Source organism: Candoia aspera, chromosome 2 (genome assembly GCF_035149785.1).
Source record: "Candoia aspera isolate rCanAsp1 chromosome 2, rCanAsp1.hap2, whole genome shotgun sequence".
Taxonomy (NCBI): domain Eukaryota; kingdom Metazoa; phylum Chordata; class Lepidosauria; order Squamata; family Boidae; genus Candoia; species Candoia aspera.
The window spans coordinates 12,902,120-12,929,295 of NC_086154.1; the positions used below are offsets into that span (position 1 = coordinate 12,902,120).

General features: G+C 49.6%; 1 protein-coding gene across 6 annotated transcripts; it reads left to right on the forward strand.

Moving 5' to 3' along the window:
* The first annotated feature begins 790 nt into the window (after positions 1 to 790).
* BAG6 (BAG cochaperone 6) lies at positions 791 to 26,213 on the forward strand. Of its 6 annotated transcripts, XM_063291252.1 has the most exons (27): positions 1,271 to 1,371; positions 3,130 to 3,178; positions 5,350 to 5,453; positions 7,001 to 7,118; positions 7,916 to 8,139; positions 9,594 to 9,647; positions 11,999 to 12,073; positions 12,175 to 12,350; positions 12,618 to 12,747; positions 13,078 to 13,275; positions 13,407 to 13,683; positions 14,794 to 14,880; positions 14,989 to 15,096; positions 15,240 to 15,352; positions 15,465 to 15,549; positions 16,553 to 16,899; positions 17,280 to 17,619; positions 18,922 to 19,091; positions 19,198 to 19,251; positions 20,095 to 20,197; positions 20,282 to 20,406; positions 20,867 to 21,013; positions 22,257 to 22,316; positions 23,512 to 23,655; positions 23,776 to 23,883; positions 25,641 to 25,787; positions 25,903 to 26,213. In XM_063291252.1, exons 3-27 carry the CDS (start codon positions 5,376 to 5,378, stop codon positions 25,999 to 26,001), a joined length of 3,567 nt encoding a protein of 1,188 aa, XP_063147322.1. In that variant the 5' UTR covers positions 1,271 to 1,371; positions 3,130 to 3,178; positions 5,350 to 5,375; the 3' UTR covers positions 26,002 to 26,213. The 6 variants fall into 6 exon arrangements, with proteins under 6 accessions (XP_063147320.1, XP_063147323.1, XP_063147325.1 ...); XM_063291250.1 differs by lacking the exons at positions 1,271 to 1,371; positions 3,130 to 3,178 and adding an exon at positions 791 to 1,033 and having other exon boundaries at positions 5,346 to 5,453; XM_063291253.1 differs by lacking the exons at positions 1,271 to 1,371; positions 3,130 to 3,178 and adding an exon at positions 791 to 1,033 and having other exon boundaries at positions 5,346 to 5,453; positions 7,916 to 8,106.
* The last annotated feature ends 963 nt before the right edge of the window (positions 26,214 to 27,176 follow it).

Sequence of the window (27,176 nt, forward strand, 5' to 3'; positions counted from 1 at the left end):
AACCTGTGGGCCGCCCAGAGTGGTTGAGAAATTGGGTGGCTTTGGAAATGTGAACTGTAAACAACCTTAAATAAAACTAGTCGCACAAGGAAGTAATGCTGAAGGGAGATACTCTGTCCCTAACATCCTTAATTACACTGATTTAGTCATCCGAATAATTAGAACAGCAAGCGCAGGCTTTTGCAATCGTTTCCATTGGCCAATCGTTGCTAAGCGACGAGCGAAAACAAAGATAGTGGCGAAATGATGGCTTTTCATCCGGTATTATCTACCATAAACAAATACAGCTCTCATCCTCGTACATCTTCATATTGGAGAGGGAGAAACCCTCAACAAAGATGGCGGACTAAACTTCTCCTTCCTGGGCCTGCAAGCGGGGAGGGGCGGATAAGCTTCTCTTAATTTAAATAACATGGCGACCACAAGGGTTCGACCCCTCCGCTTTTTCTTAACGGCCCCTTTCCTGCGTCATAGGAAACGTGTGATGTCATCTCAACAGCGCGCGGACGTAAAGCTATTTGGCTCCTCCCATCGCGTCAGAGGCTCGGCTTAGACGTTCCTTTGGCAGTACTATCTCTTTTCAGATGCTTACAATTATATTAAATAGTATATGAACTGAGGAAGTTTTTTTTTTAAACAGGGCTGAGGAAACTATTATCAGCACCTGGGATTTTTTTCCCGCCTTTTCCCACTGAGTTTTTAAATTGAGAAGCGTCAGGCACTCCTTTAGGCAGCTATGAATGGGAAATAGAGCAGTCGCAAGTAAAGGGGCTTAGCGGGCTTCCCGCGCATGCGTAGTGGCAAATAGCCCGGGAACGCGGCGTTTCGGAAGGCAGGAGCCGCTCCAGCCGCGAGGCCGGCAGCTGTTCGGCCCCAACGCCCGCTTCGGAGCAGGATTTCGTGGGAAAGGAGCTGCGGAGGGAGAATTCGGCAATCGGACAACCTCCTTTGCCTGTGGCCGCGGAGCGAAGCGGAAGTGCCGCCATTTTAGAGAGTCCAGGGAATCGCATCGACGCAAGCGTAGGTCATAGAGGTACAGAAGTGGGTAGAATGAAACAGGGCCGATATTTCCGGCATTAAAACTGTCTCCTTATTTATAATCCCGGGCGGACCGGTGTTGCTTCTTTCCCAGCCCGTCCAGGGTGGCCGCGCCTCTTTGGGCATCGCCGTGGGTGTAACGTTCAGCCTGAGATCGGCGAAGGGGACCCGGAGGTGTATCGCTTTCCTCTCGTGTGCGAACTCCTTGGAGCGAGGGCTCCCCTTCTGCCTTTTTCTTCCCTCGGCAGGAAGTTTTCCTGGAAGCGGAAGGAGGAGCCCCGTGCTGGAGTCGATTCCCGTTTGACGGGAAGTGAAAGGACGAGGGGCTTCGGGGTAACAAATTGTAGGGGGGAGGGAGCGGAGAAGAAAGGGAGGGGGTCTTCGCGTTGTCAGAGGGCCGACTTGTGGCGTGGATGCCCCCGGCGCTTTGCCTCTTCACGATCACATCCTGTGAAAAGAGTGGGGTGTAGAGAACGGCGTGGGCGTATATCGTAGACTGGGGTGCGTGGGGCGAAGGCCCTCTGGGGAGCGAAGAAAAAAGTCCCTGAGTCTCAGCAGCTGTTAATAGTTGCCTTAGAGCGGGGTGGCTAGATGATGGTCCTCCAGATGTTGTGGGGGAGCAGGTCCCATCATCCTTGCAGAGGAGTCATACTGGTAGGGGCTTGTGGGGCGATCGCAGACTGCCCCCCTCTGCCCTGGGAGCAGCAGGCGAAGCCCTCAAAAAATTCAGGCTGAGGCCCGCTAGCCCTGTTTCCACCTCGGGCTGATGGGGCGCATTTGTCGCCTTCTCCATTTGCAGCAGGTCGAGTGGCTGCTTGCAGGTGACTGGGTTGTAGTCTGGGGGTGCGCCTTCCTTTTGTCAGTGCTGGCAAAGGGTCGTTCTCCAGGAGCCCTGGGGGGGTGCTTTTGAGGTGGGGAGTTACAGTGTACCTGCTGATGTGATGTTAGGCATGTGGCAAGTTGGAGAGAGAAAACTTGCTGTTCTGAACTGAAAAGAGAAAATGGGCAATTTCTGCTGCTTGGCCTAGAGGACATTTTATTCTCATCCATACGGTTTTGGGGAGATGGGCTGAATCCATTCTAAATTCTTTTAGATTTTCTATTGATAAAATACTGCTTAGATGTTGTTATGGGCTTACGGGTAGTCATCACTTAACGACCACAATTGGGCCCAGAATTTTGGTTGCTAAGCGAAGCAGCCATTAAGTGATTCTGATCTGATTTTACAACCTTTTTTGTGGTGGTTGTTAAGCAAATCATGCGGTTCCCCATTGATTTTGCTTGCCAGAAGCTGGCTAGGAAGTTTGAAAATTTATGACCATGGGATGCTGTGATGGTCATAAATGCGAACTGGTTGCTAAGTGCCCAAATCGTGATCACATGACCTCAGGCACTCTGCAATGGTTGTAAGTGTGAGGACTGGTTGTCAGTCAGCTTTTCAGCATCATAAGTCTGAACTGCCACTAAACAGATGATTGTTAAGTGAACGCTACCTGTATTTCCCAGAGTTCTTTAATGGCTTACTTTGTCAACTTCTTGCACTGGAAAAAAAAATCTTTATTACAAAATTGTGATGTGTTCTTAATGCATTGAGTAGGCTCTAGGCCAGACAGTGTGAGCCAAGGAAGATGTGAGATGCTTTTCCAGGAGCTCAGGAGGCTGCACCTAGGTAGTTAACATACTGTGACTTAATTGGAGGGACTGCCTAGTGACCCTGCATGGTTGGGAAGGGATTTGAACCTGATCCTTTCTTGGAAAAGGCAGTAATGGCTGCCAGGGAATGGAAGGTTGTAAAGAATGTTAGGCCATGTGTTATGTAGAAATGAGGTTCAGCAGCCCGAACCCTAGCCATGTCTCCTTACTAGTAACTTTATTGATTTCTGGTTACTTATAAGTGAATGGTTAATGGTGGTCTCAATTACCTGTTTATAAAGCTGGAGGATACTTTTCTCATGCAGATTTATTTACCTCTAGATATTTGTTTAAATCTGGTTTCCTCCAAGGAATAGGACTGCAGAAATATCTGCCTGTTTTTCTTTAAATCAACATTGTTAGTAATCTGTGTTTTCTTTCTCCTGTTCTCCCTCCTAGGGTTTTAGACCATCTTTTAAATTGCTGTTTGTCAGGTCACTGGAGGGCAGTCAGAATTATTCCAGACCATGAGCCAATGCATAAGTTAATTTCGCCTTTCTTCTAGGCCACAAATAATGCTAACCTCAGCATATGTAGGCTGGTGGCTAGACAATTTTGTGGCATTATTAGAGAGCTTTCCTCCATGAAGACTTGATACTTAGCCAAATCTTGTTCATAAGGTCCTACAACGTTCATTAGGATTTACTCTCAAGGATGCATAGAAGTTGACCTTTTTCAGATGTTCTGCTTCGTCACATTCAGAGTGTGCAGTGAAACTGTGGCTATGCAAAATATTCTGTCATAGAGTATTCTGACCTTACGACATCATTCCAGAACTGGTCCAACCTCGAATAGGCCAGTTTTGGGTTCAGAACATTTCCTGAACTCCTAAATAAAACTCATAACAGATAGTTGAGCTAAGAGTTTTGCATTGCCACGGACCTTTCAAACCTTCCCTGGTGTACATTTTTAATGTTTCTGACGCTGCTGTTGCAGTGGATGCAAGCTTTAGACAAACCTGGAAACAAAACAGTTGATGAAGAGCAGGTGCATTTCCTTAAGTGCACAAGTAATACGTGGTAATTATAGTAGGCCAGTAGGAGTGATGTGGACAGAGCGTAAAAGGAAGAAAACAGAAGAGAGGAAGAGATTTATTGTGGCCTAAGATCTTACGAGCAGAAGCCCCTTTTCTTTGAATAGCAGAGATGTGTGTACTTTAATTTGGTATAAAGCTAAGGGAGGTAAAATGCAAGCTGTATGATGTCAACTGAAGCAAATATTTGTAGCTCAGGGTTGAACTGTGGCGTCCTTGGTGCTCTCTGAGCCTTGTTGTTTTCTTGCAGACGTTTCATGGCCAGACCAGGCAACATCTTCAGTGCGAAGAGGGAGGGGGCCTTGCTCTCAGTTTAGATACCGTGGCTTGCCCTGCTTGTGTTGGTGGGGGTGTTCTTCTCTCCTTGGGAGTTCCTTGATGGGGCTGTTGTTTGCTGCTGGGTTGATTGACAATCAACCAAGCACAATACAGCCTTGATTGTTTGACAATCAAACAGCACAATATACCCCAATCAAGGAACTATTAACTCAATCAACCAAGCAGCAAACAACAGCCAATCAAAGAACTCCCAAGGAGAGAAGAACACCCCACCAACACAACCGCAGGCAAGCCACGGTGTATAAACTGAAAGCAAGGCCCCCTCCCTCTTCGCACTGAAGATGTTGCCTGGTCTGGCCATGAAACGTCTGCAAGAAAACAACAAGGCTCAGAGAGCACCAAGGACTCCACAAGCTGTATGACCTATGAGATTTTTCTGTGGCACCAAAAAGTATATGAGATGCATAGAGATTAATGCTTAATGTCAAAATATTGCAAGCCTTTTGGCTCTTTTGTTCATAACTTGCTTTGTAGTAGTCATTCAGTTAAGGAAATGTTATGTATAGAATGAAATAGGCTGATTTTGGTGAGGGCTTATATCGTATGTTTTAAGGCACCACATGGTAAGGTTTTTTTAATGGACTACACAGTTGTCACCATGAGGCAGAACAGGGAACAGATAGCCAGTTTAAAATATTTACTACTGGTAAGGCTTGAGGCCATCAGAAGATGGAATGAGTTGTAACTAAGGAGTAAGGTTCAAATGTTAGAATTTCTCAGCAAACATGTGTTTTTAAGAAAGTTTAGAAGTTTATTTAGTGCCGTTATTGACAGTAGTGTAGTCTGCAGCCAGTTCTTGCTGATTTTGGGCAGAATCATAGATGTTGGTCATAATGATTCAGATTTCTGGCACTAGAGGGTTATGCTGCTGGGAAATCTAGATTTTTATCTGGGTAACATGGACAGAGTTAAGAATGGATCTTTCCCCAGAGGGACAATTCAGAGTCTGTGTGAAATGATTTCAGATTCACTTTACCTTTTTTTCTTATATATGTTTTGTATTATGCTATATGTAAGAATGTAAAATGGTGCTTTTTTAATTTCACAGTTTGAACACGCACTCTATAGATATATGTGAATGGATGGTTTTTATATAATAACTTCCCTAAAATAACAGCCTAAGGAGCAGGTTGGAAAAGCAGTTATCTTATTTCTTAGATATTTCTTCCATTTTCTGGGAACACTAAACCTCTGAGTTACAGTCCCCATGAATGAAATTTACCAGTTTTCTCCTTTCTCACAGAAAGATCTAAAGAAGCATCTGGTGGTTACCATGGCAGAGTCAGAGAACCTTGAGGTGATGATAAAAACCTTGGACTCTCAGACAAGGACCTTCACAGTGGAGGAAGAGGTGAGATCCCCTAAATTTGGATTACAGCTGGAAAGTGGATGGGACTGTTGCTCTTCTACGTCTGGACTGGTGTATCTTGGCAGTGTATTGGGCTCACTTTGCAGAACTCACACTTACCTGCTCTGAGGCAAAAGATTATGAGCAGAAGATATTTGCTGGCTAGGAAGAAATAAAAGAGGATTCTGGATTGGGCTGGTGTGAAGGACAACTGCAGTAACCTGAAGGCCAGCGTGGGGTGGAAAAGAGCAGTTATATTTAATTCCTCTAGGAAACAAGAAATGATACTGGTAGTCCTTGTTTAGCAACTGTTCACAGTTATGACAGTGATGAAGAAGTAACTTTGTGACCAGCCCTCCCATTTATGACTTTCGCAGGTCTGTAAAGCAAAGGAAAGCTGGAGTAAGATCGTAAGCACAGTTGGGCTTTCACTTAGCGACTGCTTTGCTTAACGACCAAGTTGCCGGTCCCAATTGTGGTTGCTAAATGAGGACTACCTGTACTTATTTGAGGTGTCTGGTACAGAACATGGGGTAAAGTCAGGCAACTTTTATTTTTCTATTTATCTTTGAAGGTTATGTATATAGCTCATTTATGGTATATAAATCTAAAAACTGCAAAGCTAATGTATTTAAAACAAGTCGCTGGGAGTCAGGTGGCATAAAAAATTATTTTATTGTGGTTGGTCGCACAGTCAGCCAGCTGTTTAGACTGGATTTTGTATTTTTGTCCACCTATTGAGTCCTTCTGGGGCGGGAGAGGGAGAGGAAGGAGGAGGAAGAAAACCTCTTCCTCTTCTTCCCCTCCCTGTTAAAGAGCTGGGATTGTTGGAGGGGAACGGCCAGTGTATTTTTAAGAATTCCTGCATGCCACGGAGGCAAGTGAAGTTTTACAGGGCAAGCAGCACCAGAGTCACTTGTTGAGATGGGCGGCTATAGAAATCGGATAGATAGATAGATAGATAGATAGATAGATAGATCCATCCATCCATCCATCCATCCATCCATCCATCCATCCATCCATCCATCGGCAGCAGACTCGTGAATAGGAAGACATATTCTTTGAGGGGGCCTGGTCTCAAGTTGCTGATGGCTTTGTTTTATTGGCAGTGGCAGCCAGCATTTCAGAAGGATTCCCCTACTGTGAATCAACTCTTGTGGGGGGTGGGCAGTACGATCCCATCCCAACTACTGGGACCAATGCCCAGACATTTGCTGATGACTAGCCATTTGGTCTTGGAAGGATTTAATCTGAGATTGCTTTGCCCCATCCCAATCCAGGACTTGTGACATTTCTGTGACATTGTACATGCCACAGCCGGATGATTCTCTGGCACTTGCATTGCCTCTTCTTTCCTTCCTCTCCTCTGAATGTATTTCCACTCTTGTTCAAGGTCACACGGTGCGCTGGCCCTATATAGAGCTGAGGAACCCCTGGTTTGTTCGTGCTTCCTCAGGCAGATGCCATAGAGGAGCCGGGTTTTGGCAAGTGAATAGTGGGAAGAGAGTTTCCTCCTGGTTTTTTTTTTCAGTTTTACTTCTCCTCTGTAGGTCACGGTGAAAGAGTTCAAGGAGCACATTGCGGGCTCAGTCAACATTCCCTCCGAAAAGCAGCGCCTCATCTATCAAGGGAGAGTCCTACAAGATGACAAGAAGTTAAAAGAATACAGTGAGTGGGGAGCCAGGAGAAGGCTGAGGGTTGGAATGGGCAGGGAAGAGTTGGAAGACGGCGAGGGGCCCCGGCCCCGGGAATGGCCACCGATGAAGTTCATGCTAGGGCAGGCAGGAAAAATTTCTAGCCTTTCCTTTCCAGAAAGGCTGTCCAGCATGAAACACGTATTTTGTGTCGTGTGCTTGCTCCTGAGTTATTTGGGCAGAGGCTCATAACCACTGGGTTCCAGTGGAGTCCAAAATTGTTGTGGTTAAAGGGTGAAAATGGTCTTGAGAGATTCTAGTTTTAAACAGGGTTTAAACGGTGGCTGCCTCTTTCCTTACCAGTTTTTTTTTCCTGCTAGATGTAGACACATACATTTTGGGCATGTTTTTATCTCGGTGCCTGATTAAGGACGAATAGGTTTTGAGCAGGAAAATGGTTGGTAGGGAAATGGGTAAGAATCTCTGCAGCTGGTCTCCAGTGTAGTGAAATTTCCTGAGGATGCTTTTCATTTACTTTTTTTTTTTTCAAAGAAAAAAAGTCTAGGCTTTCTTACATGTATTTGCAAGAGATGGACAAGCTCTACAGTTTAAGAACGATTCACTGTGCAATCCAGGTTTATTTATTCCCATGTTAAGGTACAGATAAGGGGGCATGGAGTTGCAGCAGAAGCATCAGCGATTTGGGAGCTGGTGAAGTGCTGATCAAAGCCCCACGTGGATGTGCAGTTCTTCAGTTGGGGTTAAAGCCAGCCAGGCTTTGAGTGCGGAGTGTTGAGGAAACCTAATCACACTCCCTGTCTCTTTTGGCAGATGTTGGAGGCAAAGTCATCCACCTGGTGGAACGCGCACCGCCCCAGACCCAGTCGCCCTCCTTGGGGGGTCCTTCAGGCGCAGGCTTGTCCTCTCCCCCTCACAACAACACAGGAACCCGGGGGTCAGGTTCCACTGTCCACGACCGCAATGCCAACAGCTACGTTATGGTGGGAACCTTCAACTTACCAGTAAGCATTATGGACCCACAGCCACCCACACAAGTGAGTTTTAGCCAGAGAGTGCTCCGCTGCAGGGCGAGGGGAAGAATCGGGCTCCCCGTAATGCTTTAGCCCCTTCCCCTTAATCAAATGAGGAAGGCCTTGCTGGCACGCTCATGTGCAGGAGGAGTGGGAGGCGATGCGGGGATTGCTCAGCAGCTTTGGGCCCTTTCCTCCTGCGTTTGCACAGAATGGAGTCCTTGAACTGTCGTTGCTGAGTTTGAGAGGTGGGTTTTAACCGACTTGATGCAACCAGAACAAACCCCAGTCTGGCTGTCCCTCCGTTCCCCCGCCACAAGGCTTTGTGGTGCAGCTGATTTGTCAGAGAGGAAGTGGGTTTGAGTCACCCGCAGGACCTTCTCTCCTGTTGCTTGGGAGAGCTAAAAGCATATTTGTCCAGACTGAGGAACGACAGTCCTGGGGATGTACCTACTGGGGCTAGTCAGGGACAACTTTCTCTCTCCTGTGTCTTTCTCTCTCTTTCTGACTTGATGGTTGCCCCGGTAGCCTGTATCATCTTAAGCAGTGTTTCTCCTCCTTGGCCCCTTGAAGATGGGTGGGCTTCAACTCCCAGAATTCCCCAGCCACCCATGCTGGCTGGGGAATTCTGGGAGTTGAAGCCCACCCATCTTCAAGGGGCCAAGGAGGAGAAACACTGCTCTTAAACAAGGCTTGGGAAGATAAAGGGTTTTATTTGCTAACAGAGTAGCAGCAAAGCAGGAATCAACGAGGTATTGCAAGGGCCCTTTCGGAAATTACACGTGCTTGTTAAGATGCTTTGAACAATAAAGGTGAGGGATGTTCATTATGTGATCTGCAGACTTGAACCCCACTTCTGGTGTGCTCATTGGGACTGAAGCCCTTCTGACGTCAGTGCGGTTTACCTCCAATAAGTGTGTGTTTCAGCCGTAAGACTTCTGGACCATCTTTTCAGAAACACATTTCCAATTTCTTGTGTTTGGTGTGTGGAAATTTTTTTTAAAAAAAATGAAAGAAAAATTAGCGAAAGAATTCTAGGATTCCCCTCTGGAAGTTGTTACTCATTCTGAAATTGCTTCTTTTTACCCCTACACGCACGTGGTTATGGAGGTTATTAGAATTTCGACATAAGCCATGATTTCACAGGAGCATAAACGTGTTCGGAAGAGTGCACAATGTTTAAACAGTATATGGTAATGTTTTATGCAGGAAAGAAACTCAGGAGAAATACACTTCGGTGTTCAGTATTATTTCAAGAAAGTATCTTTCAAGCATTGTGTAATTTCAAGTATCTGCCACACTGGGTGGGGAGCTGCCTTGGATAATGTGGCAGTTTGATCTACTGTTTTTTTTTGGTTTTTTTGCCTTCTTTTCTGCTCTGTTTTGTTCTTTTCTCCTGCATCTCTGTCTCCTTTTTTTTTGTTCCTTTTAATTTTTTCCCCTGTCTATTCCTTTTCTCACCCCCCTGCTTTCCAAAGAATGATGGATCATCTGTGGACGTTCATATAAATATGGACCAGGCTCCTATACAGGTACAAGTGGGTTGGGAAGACTAGAATTTAATGTTAAAATTGGAGGATGTATTGGAAATGTGGGCATAACCAAGACACTTGACTGTAGCATAATGTAAGGAGATCTGGTTAATTGAGAGGTCGCTTAGCTTGTTATTTGACTTCTAGGGAAGTCCTTTTTAAAAAAATTATTTTTTCTATTGTTTTATGAAGTTTTCTGTGTAATGTAACCACAGGAATGACCCCTTTGCTTGTCATCTCTGCCAGAGTTGACTTGGGAAGTGTGCCCTTTTCCTGTTGGTTGGGGGATTCTGGGAGTTGAAGTCCACACATCTTAAAGTGATCAAGTTGACAAACACTGCTGTAGGCCCTCTTTACCCAGAAAATTTCTACTCTTGTCCTTCCCATGGGATTGGCATGGGCTAGCTTTGTCTGCTGGCCTACAGAACAGGGTAACTGGCAAGGGGGCACCATGAAGCCAATGACCTGGCAGTGGTTACCAACCAGCTGCATTTTGCCGTGGGCATTTGGGTAGGGAGGACAGCTACCTTCTGAGCTTTGTTCATGCTGTGAAGGCAAATTGTATTGCTTTGCACGCACCTCTAGCCCTTGAGACTGGGTCTATGCAGGGGGTAGCTCCAGTTTTGGGCGATGTATTTGAAAAACTAGGCAAAGAATTTCATGATCAGCAGGCCACCTGTGTGTAAATTGGCCCCTCTCCCTGGTCAGATGGCCAAGTGCCATCTTTCCGAAGCTGACCTTTTAGGGAATATAACGTCTGGGGCCTCTGACAGCTCGAATTAGCTGCCGGGAGCCACAGTGCCAGATTCTAGACTGAGAATATTGAAGAAAGCATTCCCTTTATCAAGGGAAGGAATTAGAGACCAGCAACTTCTTGTCTTTTCTGTGGTGAGGAGCCATGTAAGAATTGTTTTGCAGTGGCCATTGAGCAGACAGGTATGGAGTGGGTGATGTCACCAGAGTGGCTGGGCCCAAAACATTTTGGCCTTTTGTTGTTTCCTGCTATTTTCCTTGTTCTTCATGGAAAAAAAAAAACACTGTTCCGTCAGATTCCATGACTTGCCACTGAATTTCCATAATGTGAATTTTGGAGTGTTTGGTTTGCTCTCTCTGCTCTTCCTGGTCATGCCATGTTGCTCTTAACCCATTTTTGGAATCATCTGGGCCACTCAGTCTTAGGTGCCAGAATTCCAGGAAGGCTGCAGAGCGGTACCACTAATTTTGGCTGGGTTTTTTCCAGTAACAATTATGCATCATTTTTTACAATTTCTATTACTGATTAATACTTCTAATCAATTCTAGTATTGATTCTTACTGGTTAATATTGAACCAATCCAGTATTCGGCCTAGAGGCATTTTTGGTCGATGGCTACTTCTTTACGAAGAAGACGGTTCTTTCCAACCCTCCTTTCATTTCCTTAGCAACCATTCTGAAGCATTGTACCCCAAGAGTGCAAGGTTCAGAATCTTGCATAGGATGTATCCTATGTTTCTTAGAAGGAATGCCAAAGAAACTTAACTGCATTTTTCATTTTTAAAAGAAAGGAGTTGAGAAGTTACACCAGTTGAGTTACACCAGCTTTCCCCAGGCTGGTGCCCTCCAGGTGCAGCTTCTGCGAACTCCATCCAGTCATGATGCTGACTGGGGATGATGGTGGGCTGCTGTCCAGTCCAGCTGAAGGGTTCATGCTTGGGGTAGATGTATTAATAGAGTTAACTGGCTCTATAGTACATCCAGTCAGATATCAGCAAAAAGGCCTGAAGGGGTCCTATGACTGAATAAGAGAAAGGAACCAAAAGTCATGAAGACCCTCAGTGCAGAAAACATTTGCAGTTCAGCAGTGATGTAAAGAAATTTTCTTTGCATCTGAAAGAGCTTCAGGGAGGAGCTTTGTTGGGCCTTTGATGGGGGAAATGAGGGCACTGTGATATAGAAAGCCTGCTATCTCCTTACTCAGATGTTGCTAGCTCCCCCATCTGCCTTTTCCATTAGATATGGAGGCTTTGTTTTAGTAGCACAGTGGGTTCTTCCTGCCTGAGGGCCCAGCAGAGCCATCACGGCCAGAGGGGACAGTGTTTGGCTTGAGGGCCCAAGTGGAAGAGCGTGCTGTGAAATCAAACTGAAGAGAAGCTGGGATGAATGCAGATTTCGAAAGTGGGTGTGGGGTGAGTGGATTCAGCTGGGGGAGGGCAGGAGGGCATGGGTCTGGCCTCAAGGAAACCCAGAAGTGGGTAGACTCTGTTGTACCAAGGAGGGATCTATAGGGCCAGAGGAGTTCTGAGCTGGGAAAAGGGGTTCTGTCAAGGTGGGTCCCTCCTTTTGGTAATGGGCATTTCTTTCCTTCTTGCAGAGTGAACCTCGTGTCCGTCTTGTTATGGCCCAGCATATGTTACGGGACATTCAAGGTATCCTGAACCGACTAGAGGTGAGGGAATTTCTAACCCCGGGGAACAAGAAGCGAGAATGTAGAAGCGCTTCCTGGAAACTCCTTCCAGGCCCTGGAAGTCACTTGTCCCTTTTCTTCAGGGTAGTACCAGTGACCACGCTGCCTCGGGCCCCGAGGATACCCCATCTGCCAGCCCCACTGAAAGGGAGCCAATGGCAGGTGCTGAATCTGAGCCTCCCAGGGAGCCCACGCCAGCTGAGGAAACGCCACCGTCTGGGAGTGAGCCGCCCCCTGGGGCCGAGGCAGGCGCCCCCAAGTAAGGAGGCTGCCCCCCAAAGAGATAACAAGAGCTCTGATGATCTTGGGCGGGCTGGGCGGAATCTCCTCTTCCAAGGGAAACCAGCCATGTGCTGACAGACCAGAAGTGGGGGGACTGTGGGTGGGAACCAAAGAGGCCTTGCTGTGCCAAGGCGGTAGAGGGGCAGCCCTGAGGAGCTGGAGGGAGACTGGCTGAGTCCCAGAGGAGGCAGGGGGCAGGCCCTGAGCTGAGCAAGCGCGTGAAGGTCCTTCTCTGTCCCCATAGCCACCCATCACCCGGCGAGTATGTGGAAGTTCTGGGGGAGCTCCGTGGGTTGGAAAGCAGACTCCAGCCCTTCCTGCAGAGATACGAGGAGGTCCTGGGAACTGCTGGCACGGCTGACTATAACAACAACGTAAGAGATGTCTGGTTCTGAAAACTGAAGGTTGACCTCTAACCTGGGAAGCTACCCCTTCACCCCTTGACTTATTTCTGGATTTGCCAGGGTGCCAAAGTTAGGCCAGTGTTTTTTACATCTGAGCCATTTTGCGTATCATTCAAAGCATTCCTCCTGTGCTCTGGCCTCCGGTCCTTCAGTTGAAGGTGTGGGCTTCTAGAGGCCTTTGTTTCGGGCTCAGGAGTCCTTTGACCTGATCCAGCAGGGCTTTTGAGTGGTTTTTAGGCTCTGTAAGGGACGGAGGACCTGCTCCAGTTCCCTCAACCTCTCCTGCCTTTCCTTTGCCAGACGGAAGGGCGTGAAGAGGACCAGCGCATCATCAACCTGGTGGGGGAGTCGCTGCGCCTTCTGGGCAACACCTTCGTGGCCCTCTCAGACTTGCGTTGCAATCTCTCCTGCAGCGCCCCCCGCCACCTCCACGTGGTGCGGCCGATGTCCCATTACACGGCCCCCATGGTTCTGCAGCAGGCTGCCATCCCCATCCAGGTGAGAATTTGGCCTGGAAGAGGCCAGATTTGGGTGCTTTTCCTCAAGCCGGAAACGGTTTGGGCAACGGTGCTGGTTCCCGAGGGGGAATCCAGAGGCCCTCCTCTTCTCACTCTGTGTTCTTGCTTCAGATTAATGTTGGAACCACCGTCACCATGACGGGCAACGGTGGTCGTGCCGTCCAGACCAACTTGGAAGGCTCCTCGGCTGCCCAGGCCGCTCCTACGGCTCAGCCTCGCACTTCCAGCCCCGTTGAGTCGACCCAGCCACCCGAAGGCTCGCCTCCTTCCCTCTCCCCCGGTGCCACCCCTATTCAGACGCAGGCCTCTCAAACAGGGCACCCCCGGGTGATCCGCATCTCCCACCAGACGGTCGAGCCGGTGGTCATGATGCACATGAACATCCAGGGTGAGTTTGGGAGACCTGAAGGAGGTCAGTGCCGCTTTGGAAGGCTGTCAGTGACCTAATTCTGAAAGCTGTCCGTTTGTGTGCAGGCTGGGGAGAGGGGATAGAGCGGGGAAAAAATGCTGGGGTCCCCAGAAGTGAAAGTGGGACCCAAGAATATAATTTTTGATTCGGTGCTTCAAGGGATCCCACTGTCATGCGCTGCCTACTACTGAGTAAAACACAGACACTAATTCAGGGAAGATCAGGTTCTGGTTTATTTCAGCATAGTGCATAGCTAGAAAAAGCTGAGAGTGAAGGGAGCGCGCCGGTGCGGGGTTTAAATAGCCCGTGCCGGTCAGCGCCCACCCCACCTTGGGTTGTGTCCTCCACCCAAGTCCTGTATGCTTCGTTGCCGGTAGGTGAGGGGTCGCGGGGCCCCTGCTGGTGCCCCGGGCTTCGCTCATAATCGTTTTCTTCCTCCGGCCGGTGATTGCTGTCAGCTGGGCGATATCCGTTGCGTTCCTGCTGACAGCTTCAGGTGTGCCTCGTGATCCGCCCTGTCTTTGTCGCTCTTTCTTCCCCCTTTGTGTTCTCTTGACTGGTTTTTCCGGCCGGGGTCGTTCCCTTCTCCTCGGGGTCTGTGTCTGTTGTTGTGCGTCGCTTTGCTTATCTTTTAATCCCTTACTCTTGTTTCCGTGGTATTGTCATGTGTGCCGTTGTGCTGATGCATTCAGCTCAACGGTGCTCATGACACCCACTGAGCAATAGTCTTCATTTGCAGTATTAAACTAGTCCACTAAAATGTAACGCCAAATGTTATTTCAGCGTTTTCCCACATGTTCCCACTTAAGTTCCGCTGACAAACTGTGGAGCAGAAGCTATGTTGTTATCAGGTGCAGCAAGGGGAAGAAGAGGGGGCTCAAATAATGTTCTTCTCTGCCCCCTTCTTCTCAGCATCTTAAAACATAGCAGCTTGCTGGACTTTGGTTAAAGCCCTGTGTCTTTGCCGGGGGGCGGGGTGTTACGTGAATTGAAATGCAGCCCGTCCAGGGGACGCGGCACGGGAGAAACTGGCCTGGAGAACGGGGGGCCGCTCCCTCCTGAGGCCCACTTGTTTTTCTCCCTCTTTAGACTCTGGTTCCCAGTTGGGCAGCGGTAGTTCTGGGGGAGCGCCGTCGATGGGGCCTGCTGGTCCAACTGGACACCCCCAAGGGATGGGTAAGGAAAATGGTTCCGTTCTGCCTGGGACAGCCGGCACGTCCGGCTGCGTGTTGCCTGCTTCCTGCCCTGCTGATCTTGCCGTGTGCTCTGTCGGCTGCTCTCCAGGTGGCGGTGCCCACATGCCCCTTCCCAGCCTCCCACCAGAGTTCATGCAGGCCGTAGCCCATCAGATAACGCAACAGGCCATGGCGGCAGCAGCCTCAGCAGCTACAGGTAGCAAGGGAGGGGTGGAAGCATGGCAAGGGGCGTTCTTCCTGGGAGGGGGAGCAGGGAGGAGCTGCGGGGTCCCCAAGAGGGGACCCTCCTTGTTGGTGTGCCCAAGGCCCTGATCATCACATTTTCTCCTCGTGTCCTAGGCCAGCAGGTCCCCAGCTTCCCGTCAGCTCCCACACGCGTCGTGATTGCTCGACCTTCTGCTCCTTCTGTGCGGCCCCCCCACTCGGGACCTCCCCAGGCAGCAGGACAAGGGGTGAGGGCCACAGTGGTTGGAGAGTGGGGGGGGTGGCTTTCCACGTGGCACTTTGTTTCTCTCTCTCTCTCTCTCTCTCTCTCAGAAGACAAGCTGCCTTCTTCCCTTGCAGGGCCCTGGCCTGGGTGGGAACGCGTCCTTGGCCCAGATGATCAGCGGACTGGTGGGACAGCTTCTCATGCAGCCTGTGATCGTGGGTAAGCGACAGACAGGAAGCTGGAGTGCCCCAGAGTGTGGGCTGAGGGCCTTGAGATGCAGGAGTGGGTTTCTTTGAAACTTACTTTAAGGCTGGGAGCAGGTTATAAGGAGCGGTGTGTCTAGTTCCACGTTTCGTAATTGTGGCAATTCCCAGATGTACTGTATGGGCTTCAACTCCCAGAGTTCCCCCGCCAGCATAGCCCAGCCACTGTGGAGAATTTTTAGAGTGGGGTCTGGAAGTTGCCCAGGTTGAGAAGCGCTGCTCTAGTAAAGGTTGATACGCAAAACAGCATTTTCTCAACCGTTGTTATTTGACTACCGGACCAGGAAATGGGAAGGTTTTCTTCCCCAAGAAATTTACTCTGAACGGAGGACTAGGAGGGTTGGGGAAAAAACAGGAAGTTGTAGGGCCCATGTCTGACCTAGCGGTTGATCGTTCTACAGGTAGTCCTCGACTTACGACCACAACTGGGACTGGAATTTCCATTGTATGTCATTGTGGTCATAAGTCAAGTCATCACGTCACTGGACCCTTGATTTTATGACCATTTTTACAGTGGTCATTAAGTGAATCATGGGTTGTTAAGTGAATCACTGTGATTATTAAGCAAATCCAGCTTCCCCAATGGGTGTTTTTTGCCAGAAAGATGTCGCAAAATGTGATCATGTGACTGTGGGATGCTGCAACCAGTCGCAAATGCGACCCAGTTGCCAAGCACCTGAAATGTGAACATGTGACTGTAGGGGGCGCAACGTTTTGCGATGCTCAGAAATGCTTTACAGGCTGTAAAGCACCCATTCTGAGGCTGTCGTAACTTCGAACCATCGTTAAACAAGCGGTTGTAAGTCGAGGACGACCTGTCCTTGGGAAGGGAAGTGAGTTGACAGCAACGTCACCTAGAGGAAGCGAGGGATTTTGAAAGGTTTGGCAGTGGACTGGGCACAGTCCGCCGCCTCCCGCTCTTGCTCGATTCCAGCCACCCGCCCTGTCTTTCCTTTCAGCTCAAGGCAGTGGGGCTTCCTCGTCGGCCTCTCCCTCTGCCAGCAGCCAAGCTACCTTCAGCACCAGCAGTTCTGCCTCCCCTCCCACAGCCTCAGCCAGCGCGGGCACCACCAACACGGCCACGACTGCCGCAGGGGGCAGTTCCTCAGGGGCCCCAGGAGGGCCCATCCACTCCGGCCAGCCTCCTGCAGCTGCCACGGAGCTCCAGTTTTCTCAGCTCCTGGGGAACATCCTTGGCGCTGCGGGCTCCAGCATGGCAGGGGTGGCAGGGGTGGGGTCTCCCACCATCACCGTGGCTATGCCAGGCGTGCCAGCTTTTCTGCAAGGCATGACAGACTTCCTTCAGGTGAGCCGGCTCCATCCATCCATCCCACCTCCCTGAGCCCTGCAGAATAGTTGCCTCTAATAAGAAGCCAGAAGCACACACGGTTGGCACCCTGAAGCTGTTTTTTGCCTTGCTGGTTCCGTTTTTGTTTCTTGAAACCGTTGTAGGTCCGAAGATGCTGGGCTGGATCCTGCCTTGTGAGAGAAGAAATCCCTTCACGGGTGTTCTTTCTCTCAGGCGGTTTCCCTGGAAATCTCAGGGCCAAACGCTCTGGGTCCCCGCCTGTCTGGGCCGCTCACCCTCTCCGGCTTTTCTCTCTTCCGTGCCGGAAGAAGCTGGACCGAGGCCTCCAAAGCGATGGCCGCTCTTTCCAGACACCCACCTCCCCTCTTTTCTCCCAGGCGACGCAGATGGGGGGAGGCCCCCCCCAGCCGCCCGAGCAGCCGGCGCCTCCCCCGCAGCCGGCGGCCTCTCCTTCGCCCCCTCCCCCCTCGGCCCCCCAAGGCGGACCGGAGGGGATCTCGGCCGGCCTGGGAAGTGGCAGTGGCCACGGTGGCCGTGGCGGCGCCTCAGCGGATGCTTTGCCTCTGGAGTTCTTCACCAGCGTGGTCCAGGGGGTGCTCTCCTCCATGATGGGCTCCCTCAGCGCCCAGCAGGGCAGCACGGAGAGCATCGCCGACTTCATCCAGCGCCTGAGCGGCACCAGCAACATCTTTGAGCCGGGCACGGAGGGCGCTCTGGGTAAGGAACCCGTGGCGGCGGCGGCGGCAGCAGGGAGCAGCCAAGCGGGATGAAACTGGCTTCTGGCCCTGAGGATTCAGCAGTCCTTTGGGAGCTGTGATGCTCGCCTTCTTGATGCCTCGTGTCTCGATGGGTCCTTCACTGAAGGATTTTGCGATGTCACAGAGGCGGGTTCCCCAATTCGGGAAGGGGTCTTTTCCCTTCTTTCTCTGCGAGTCTGATTTTATTCCTAAATGGGGAAACAGGCTGCCTTATTGGCTGTGGCCCCGTTGCGCCTTGTGCTTAAATCCAAGGCCCTTCTGTGGCTATCGGGCTTGCTGTCTTCTTTATTCTCTTTCTCCCCATGGCCTCAGCCCCAAAGGCCTGTTGAACAGTCAAAACAAAACAAAACGAAACAGCAGGAGGAGGAAAAGTTTTACTTTTGAATATTCAGGGTATTTGGCTTGCTGTCTTTTTCTGACCCTCCAAGGCAGGCAGATAAGTTAATGTTAAGGGTTGTTTATCCACCAGAAGGAATTGAAAATAGTGCAGTTTAGCTGCTCACTGTCTCCACTTGCTCTTCCAGAGACTCTCCTGTTGCTTTTCCCTGTGGGGTAACCATTGGACCAAACGGTCCTCCCTTCCTGTCAGCCTTCCCAGGTAGACCAGGCAGGAAACACGACCAGATGAGCTAATGCTACTCGATTGTAAGGCTACGTCAACGGAATCTGGCAAGTCTGAATGTACAGATCTCTCGCCATCCTATTTACAGCCGGAGAAACCAGGAAGGGTCCCTCCTGAGCCTCTTGCCCTGCCCACTATCCAGTTGCAGGCTGTGATGATTTTACAACCGTTTTTACAGCGGTGGTTAAGTGAATCACCGCAGTTATTAAGTGAATCCAGCTTCCCCAATGGGTGTTTTTTTGCCAGAAAACAGCAAAAAAAGGTCACAAAATGTGATCATGTGACTGTGGGATCCTGGAACAAGTTGTAAATGTGAGCTGGTTGCCAAGCGCCCAAAATGTGATCGTGTGAGTGCAGGGGTATGTGATTTTTGTGACACCTGGAAGTTCTTTAGAGGCCGTAAAGCACCCATCCCGAGGCCGTTGTAACTTCAGACCGTCATTAAGCAAATGACCCTAAGTCGAGGACTCCCTGTACACTTCCTTTGCCCAACCATGGTGGCCTTTCTTCCTGAGGAACTGCGTGGGCCTGACCGCCGTGCTCCTGCTGTTGGTCTTCCCGCAACCCTGTGGGCCCGGGCCAGGACTTTGAGAGGGCCAGTGGCACCCCCTTCCTGTTTTTGCTCCTGTTTGACTCTAGGCTTCTTCGGAGACCTGCTGTCTTTGATCTGCCAGAACTTCTCTATGGTTGACATGGTGATGCTGCTTCACGGCCAGTTTCAGCCGCTGCAGCGGATTCAGCCCCAGCTGAGCCGCTTCTTCCGGGAAGAGTACCTGCGAGGCCAGGAGCCCACCGACCGCAATGTCCGGGTGAGCGGAGCGTCTCCTCCTGGCCCGGACGTTCCTTGGCTCGCTCTTTTTCTGCTGCTGCTCGCTTGCGTGGGCTCATAACCGCCCTCTCTTTTGGCTCTTTCAGGCGGCCACGTACAATTTGATTAATGGCTTGGAGGAGTACGTCCGGGAGAGTTTTGTAAGTTTGATCCCACTTTTCTTTCTGTGCTCACAGGGCTGCGCGGTTTGGGCTGGGGCGTGTTTGCGGAGTTGAAGGTGCCAGTGGGTTTAGATCAGCGTTTCTCAACCTTGGCCACTTTAAGATGTGTGGACTTCAACTCCCAGAATTCTTCAGCCAGCTTTCTTTTGCCGGCTGGGGAATTCTGGGAGTTGAAGTCCACACGAAGTGGCCAAGGTTGAGAAACGCTGGTTGAGATGGATTAAAGCTGCTTCAGGGCTGACTTCTTGACATCTGGAACTGTTGGGATGTCTCCGGAAGTGGGATCCCCACCTTTTGTATTTATAACCGTGCTCAGACCTGTACGCTCTCTCCTTTCTTCTTTGAAAGCAGTTCTGCTCCAACAGAAGTTGGGTTTTTCCATCTCTAAAAGAAACAAAGGCTATTCAGCCTGCCCCCCCTTCTGTCTCTGCACATCCGCCTATCTCTGCAGTGCAATGGCCAGGGCCAGAAATTCCCCAGAAGTTCAATTTGCCCATTTTCCAGCTGCCCTGGGTTTTTGTGAGGCCCCAAAAAGCAGCTGGGATATTCTGCATCGACGCCCATGAAGCTGCACCTGGGACTTTTCCCTCCTGTTTCAGGATGACCATCCTGATTTTATTTTTATTTTTATTTTTATTTTTATTTTATTTATTTATTTTCTATCCCACTTTTATTATTTTTATAAATAACTCAAGGCGGGAAACGTACCTCTTACTCCTTCCTCCACCCGTTTTCCCCACAACAGCAACCCTGTGAGGTGAGCTGGGCTGAGGGGGGGGGACTGGCCCAGGGTCAGTCTGTGACCTGTTTCTTTCCCCCTAGGCCTCTGTCCAAGTCCACGATGGGGTTGACATTACCCGCACCAATCTGGAGTTCCTGCAGGAGCAGTTCAATCGCATCGCCACGCATATCTTGCACTGCACCGGTAGGAAGGCGGCAGCGTTGAAGGCGGCTTTCCCAGAGGAAGCTCTTCACTTGCCTTTCTTACCCTCACAACTTGTTCTTCTAGATCACACCTTTGGATACCGACTGCTCGAGCTGTGTAACCAGGGTCTCTTTGAGTGCTTGGCGCTGAATCTGTACTGCTTGCGAGGGGAGCAGACAGCCCTCACCACAGTCATCAACGACCGCATTGTGAGTGACGAATGGGGCCGTTGCCCTACTTTAAGTAGGGCCTCTTGAGGACCCAGGAACTTCTTTGTGTAATCTGGGGGTGAAGTTGCTGCCTACCTTTATCAGGGAGAGGGAGGATCCTGCGCTGGACTGCTCTGGTGCTTGGCCAGAATGATGTGTCTGAAGTCAAGCTGGGAAGTCAGTGCATATAGTCCACCACTTTGAAAGACTGCATCCCAGTCACCAGGTTTGGTTTCTTATTTTTGGTTCCCAATTCTGATGATTTGAGGAAGCTTTCAGAGGGTGACCGATAGCACCAGCTTTGAAAAATGTTTCATGAACCAGGAGGCCGGTCCCGTTACTTGTACAGGCATGTGGCTCTCTGTAAGGTGCTGCTCATTTGCTAGAAACATCTGCCCAGCTGCTCATGTAGGCTGGGAACTGACAGCAGTGGTTGTTTTCTTCCCTTTTCTGGTGCCAGAGGCGAATGTCAGCAGACATGAACCCGTCCCTGGTGAGCTGGCTCACCACAATGATGAGCATGCGCTTGCAGGTGATCCTGGAGCACATGCCGGTCACCGAGGAACAGATCTTGCAATATGTTCGCAGGGTGGGCGACCTCCCACAGGTGAGATTTAAGGGACATTCTGAAATCAGTGGGATAAAAGAGCAGGAAAATTAATTCCTGGCAGGGATGGCTCAACCGGAGTCTGTTTTTCAGCTGGCAGGGTGAGGCTCGGGGCTCCGAGGTGACTGCGCGGCCCAGTCTTTCTGTAATCCTCCCCCTGGAATTGGCCCAACGACTTCAGTGGTGCTAGGAGAAGCGGCTGGTGGGTCTTCATGTGGGGGAAGTTGGGGTGGACAAAGCCTGGAAGTGTTTTTCTGTGATGGGGCCACCCCTCTGGACCCCCATTGGAGGCCCACCTGTTTCCAACATGATCTTCCTTCCAGAAAAAGTTGAAAACAGCTTTTCCAGAGGGTTTTGGGGGGGTCTGCCATGCATTGCTTTTGGACATGCTCACGTATTTCTAAGATTTATTATGATCATGTTTTGTTTATTATTGGGAACTACTGAGGGCCTTCTGTGAGTGTGGTGGGATATAAATCTGATCAATCAATCTAGCTAGCATCATTGGTAGCATGAGCATGGTGATAATGGAGCACGTGTGTTCAGGTCTGGTTGGAAATTGCTAATAAAATCCAGGGAAAACTTGGAGTGCATCATTGCTATGGTGGCCATATTTCCTTGGAAAAAAATAAAGGACAAACCTGAAAAAGGGGCAAATCTGAAAGAGGTTCACAAGGGTAAAACATTTGAATTGTTTATGTTTATAACGTTTCTTTACAAAGGAAAATTCAAGAGCAAAACCAAGAAAAACTTGACGAAAATGCATATCCTGATGAAAAGATCTAAAATCAAACAGTAAATGTAAATTTATTTAAAAAAGACAATTCAGCTTCTGTATTTTTCACATGAATGTGAAAGACTGTGCATTAAGTGGTACCATTTGTACAGTAAAAGTTAAATGAAGTGACCAAAATAAAGGACAAAAGTGAGTTTTTGAAAAATAAATCAATCTACAGGACAGCTTTCTGAAATAAAGGACTGTCCTTTGTAATAAGGGATGTATGATCACTGTAATCATAGCATCTCTTACTTAAAAAAAAACAAAACCTCAACCTTCAACTTTTTTGCAGTCGAACTCTTTGGAAGCTGGTTAAGATTTAGTGGTGGTCCTGCAGTATAACACAACCGTGCCTCTAAGACGCTGGGTGGGAGCAGAGCAGGGCCCAGAAGAGGAAGATGGCAGGTAAAGGCTGACAGGGCGCTGCAGTGGATTTGATACCGTCTTTTCCTTACATTTTCTCAGCCTGCTCCTGAAGAGCCCATGGACCTCCAGATTGCAGAGCAGCCTCCAGAGACCTTGCAGGTAGGGAGTGAGAGGGGCTTGGTAGCACATCTCTGGGCAGTCTGCACGATGTGTTTAACTTGGTGTGTGCTCATGCACAAGTGGGAGGCCATTGTGGAGCTTGGAGGGTGTGAGCGACGGTTAGCATCTGTAGAGATCTTCAAGTTTTTCAAAAGCTGGGATGCATTATGTCCGGGGAGCCTTACCACGAGGTGCTGCTTCTACATTGCAGATGGAGGAATGAAGTTTTCTCATATGGAACCATTAAATAAAAGTAACAGGAGTTTCAGTCAGTTTTCTTGGTTCTACAACTTGAGCTTTAGCCACCAGTAAAAACACAGAATATACCATCCAAAAAAATCGGGGGGAAAAAACCAATTAAAAAAACCAGAACACCACACAAAGGGTCTGGTGATGCAGCCAGATTTAAACGGGGATGAGGTTGGACCCTACGAAACTGAGAGGAATGGTGTTCCAGAGGGCAGGCATCACGACAGAGAAAGAAGGTCAGCTTCCTGGGTCTCACCAGGTGACATTTAATCAGAACATACCAACTCTGTCAGACTGTGGGATGGGTAGAAACTACAGGTAGTCCTCGCTTACCGACCATTTGTTCAGTGACCGTTCAAATTTGCAGTGACACTGAACCAGTGGGACCTATGACCAGTTCTCGAGGTTCCGGCCGTCGTACCACCCGCAAAGTCAGTGGGGAAGCTGGCAGGGAAGGGTGCAAATCCAACTGGCCTCCCCTGCTTGCGTGGCGCCAGGCCTCCCCTGGCCTACCTGCACTTGCGCATGGCCTGTGCCGGGCCTCTCCCAGCTCCCCCCGCTCGGCACCCCCACATTCCTTACCTGGGATTCCCACTGCTTCCCGCTTAATGACCGGCACATCTTGGGGTCACGTGATGTGCTTTGCGACCGCATTGTTTAGCGACGGCAATCCCAGTCCCCATTACCGTCATAACCTGAGGACTACCTGTCTGGGGGATAGGGCTTGATAGTTGATAACTAGCGCCTTGCATCTCATCCAGAAGCCTACTGTCAAGCAGTGCAGCTCACAAAGCAGAGGTGTCACAACTGCCTGTGCCACCACACTCTGGGGCAGCTGCGGCTTCCGAGGAAGCTTCAAGGTGTGCCCCACGTAGGCCAGGTTGCAGCGGCTCAGCCTGGCTTTGTGAGGCTCCTCAGCGCGTCCCTTCTCGTCCCTCTTTCGCAGCGAGACACTGCAGCCTCCCCAGCCCCAGCCACGACCGCGGAGGAAGCCATGCCCCAGCAGCGAGGGGAGCCGGAGCACGAGGAACTGCAGCAAGGGGAGCCCCCCGCCCCTGACGCGGAGCCCTGGGCCGCTGCCGTGCCCCCTGTGAGTTCCCGTGGGTGGGAAGAGGCAACGGGGGGAGGAGGGAGCCTGCCCAGCGCAGAGCACGTCATGGGGGTGCTGGCCGGCTCCGGGAATCTTTGCTCTCCCCTTCTCCTCTGCCAGGAGTGGGTGCCCATCATCCGGGAGGACATCCAGAGCCAGCGCAAGCTCAAGCAGCAGCCTCCGCTCAGCGATGCTTACCTGAGTGGGATGCCAGCTAAGCGGCGCAAGGTGAGACCCAGCCCTCTTGGAGGGTGGGCAGGCCCGCTCCGTCACCTGTTTTCTCCCCGTCCCCCGCAAGCCTGACTCGTGGGTCTCTTGCATGCTTTATGACGTTTGTCTTTTGCTCAGCTACGGATTAGAAGCAGTCTCATGGGTTGAGCCTGGCGCCTACCTAGACTCTGAGGGGTTGGGGGCCACAGTATGGAAGCAGGCTGCCACTGCCGCCTTCTGGGATGTTTTTTCAGCTTCTCAGTCTAACCCATAGCCTAGAGCAGTGTTTCTCAACCGTGGCAACTTTAAGCGGTGTGGACTTCAACTCTAGAATTCCCCAGCCAGCCATGAAATTGAAGTCCCCACGTCTTAGAGTTGCCAAGGTTGAGAACCACTGGCCTAGAGACTTCTTAGTGGCCTCCTCTCAGAGGTCTCTGGATGAGAGAGTCAGCACAGTGTGCAGTTGAGCTGTTGGACTGGAGAAGGGAGACTCAGCTTCAACTCCACCCTTAGTTACGGAACCTCACTTGGTGACTTTGGGCCAGTCTTCTGTCCTATCTCATAGGGTTGTCGTTTTGGGGAATAAAACACAGGGAGGTCCCCATAGGCCACCTTGAAAACTTGGAGGAAAGGTGGGGTATAAATCTAGCAAGTGACCATCCAGCAAGGCCTGACTCTGCTTATTTACTGAGGTCAGACAAGGTGGTCTGGACGTTGCCACCTGCTGTGAAAACCAACCTAATGCCTTAAAGCATGAACATCGATAAGTCTGATCCATTAAGTGGAGTCAGGATGCTGCTCCGGCGGTTGTAGCGGTGAGAAAGGTTGCCTGGAAACGGTGAGATTCTGTCTAGAGGACTTCTATATCTTACAAACAAGCCCTTCCTAGTGCCTTTGTCTAGAGAAGATTGTGCACTTGGTGATCTCAACAGCCCCGTTGAAGTTAGTTTTTATTACTGTCTGCTGTTTCTCATTTGTCTTTATTGATGAAGTGGTTCAAAGAGCTTCACTTCTGCCCATGGCATCTGCTCTTCTTGGGTTTGTGGATTTAATAAGTGCAGATTTTCTTTCTTTCTTTTCTTTTCTTTTCTTTTTTTTCTCCCTCCCTCCCTCCCTCCCTCTCCCTCTCCCTCTCCCTCTCCCTCTCCCTCTCCCTCATTCACTTTGTATGGCTGCCCAGCTCAACACGTGCCTCTGGATGGTGAAACTAAAATAAAGTAAAAATTGCAATAGTTACAATACATAGCAGCCCAGAATATATCATATAGCATACTCACACATATAGCATCATATATCTAAAGCATCATAGGTGCATATATGAAGGCGATGCCTGCTTAGGGTTTCAGTTTTAGCGCAACAGCTTTCTGCTGCTCAGTAAGGCACGCAGGTTTTTTTTTTTTTCCAGGCTTGGGCAGAGCATTAAACTTCGAGTGATCCAGTGAGTCTCAGGGGCACTGTGCTTGCACAATCACCCAAGTTCCAAAACAGATCCTTTGAATCACTTCTAAAGTGTGTAGTCCTCATTGATGCCACCAATTCTAGCAAAGCCTTATTTTATGGAGTCCTTGGTGCTCTCTGAGCTGGGTTGTTGACTTGCAGACGTTTCGTTACCCAACTAGGTAACGTCGTCAGCATGAATGTGGGTTCAACCAAGCTTGGAGAGCACCAAGAACTCCACAGTTCAACCCTGAGCTTCAGATAACTCTCTTCTGTTGGAACCTTATTTGTTACACGTTTGGTTGGCGCTTAGGTGTTTTTTTTTTTCAACTTTGCAGACAATGCAAGGGGATGGCCCCCCGTTACTTCTGTCAGAGGCCGTCAACAAAGCTGCGAGGGTAGCTGGAGTAAAACCTTTGACAAGCGCTGAGAGCCTGAACAGGGACCTTGCCGAACCGGTGCTGCAAGATGGCTACCAGCAGCAGGTGGGATGTGCGTCCTCTTCCTTGGCTGTGGGCAGGCGGTGTAAGATGCTTTCTTAGAGAAAGGGGTATCCTGCCCAAGTGATCGATGCTTTGCTTTTCCCCCACCTTTTTTCAGTTGAAATCTGATCTGCAGGAGAGACTTCAGGCTGATCCCAGCTTCACTCCTCAACGGTTTCCCAGCGCCCAGCAGGCCTTCGTGGCTGAGGACTCATAAGACGGGCTGTCCGGAAGTGCTTGGGGCCGAGGCCGGTCCTTAAAGGCTGGCCTCACGACTGTTCATGTGTGATGCAGACACCCACTCCTTTCTCAGGCCAAATATTTAAATTCCTTTCCATTTATTTTCCCCCATGGCTGCAGTGACTTTTCTTCCCTTGTGGAGTGCCCAAGCTGCTGCCAAAATCAGTAAATAAAACCACATGTCCAGGATCCAGTTGTATTTGTGATTTTTTTTCACCCCCCCCATGTATTGTGCACTTCATGCTTTGTAGTGCCATTAATTGTCCCAAGTTATTTTTGCCAAGCACGTTTTGTGCTTCTGGTTCATACAGCCTGCCTTTTCTTGAGACGACTTAAAAGAAGCATGTATTTCAGTTTTTAGTCAAGCAATGTACAGCGTTCAGCGTTAATACAAGGCATTTTGTGATTGTGGGTCCAGGTAGCACGGGGTTCAAGAGGCAGCCTTCACAGACTCAAGGGAGAGGGGATCTCAGTTTTCAGACACTGAATTTAGTAAGAGGAGAAACCAGCTAAGTGGGTAGATTCTGGGCTGTATTTTCATTGCAATTGGTTTGCTAAACTGCTGAGACTTAGGAATTTGGGTAAATTTGAAGACCTGAATGTATGAGTGTTTCAGAAGAGGGCCCCCTCTGATAAGAACCCCTCTCTTGCTGAGAAAGCAAGCTGAGCTACAGAATATACCCATTGTAAAACTGGATATGTAGCCTCAACATGCGGCAGACGACGCAGGATAGAATTCCCACCCAATGTTGGCTGCAAATAGAGTTACAATTGAGCACGCTCTTTTTAGCTAGGGAGACCATGTTCAGACAGATCTACCAGGTGCTTGGGAGTGGATTACCTAGAGGGATGGGATGAGACATAAGTAGCAGGAAAATTGTAATTTTATAAGCAAGAAATACATGTCTTAATTTTTTTGTAGTTTTTGTTACTAAAACAAATTTATTTAAAAAAAGGAAAATTTGGGCCTTGCCTCTTTGGAAAGAGGAACAAGGCATGGCAGATGCTGGAGCATCATAAACAGCCATGAACTTTGCCTTCATGTTTTTGTTTTAATCAAACCGATTTGCTTCAATTTCTGAGCTCCAACCTTTTAATGCTTCTGTTTTTTGTATTAACGTAGCCTTCAACTATTCCAATCACGGGGCTCAC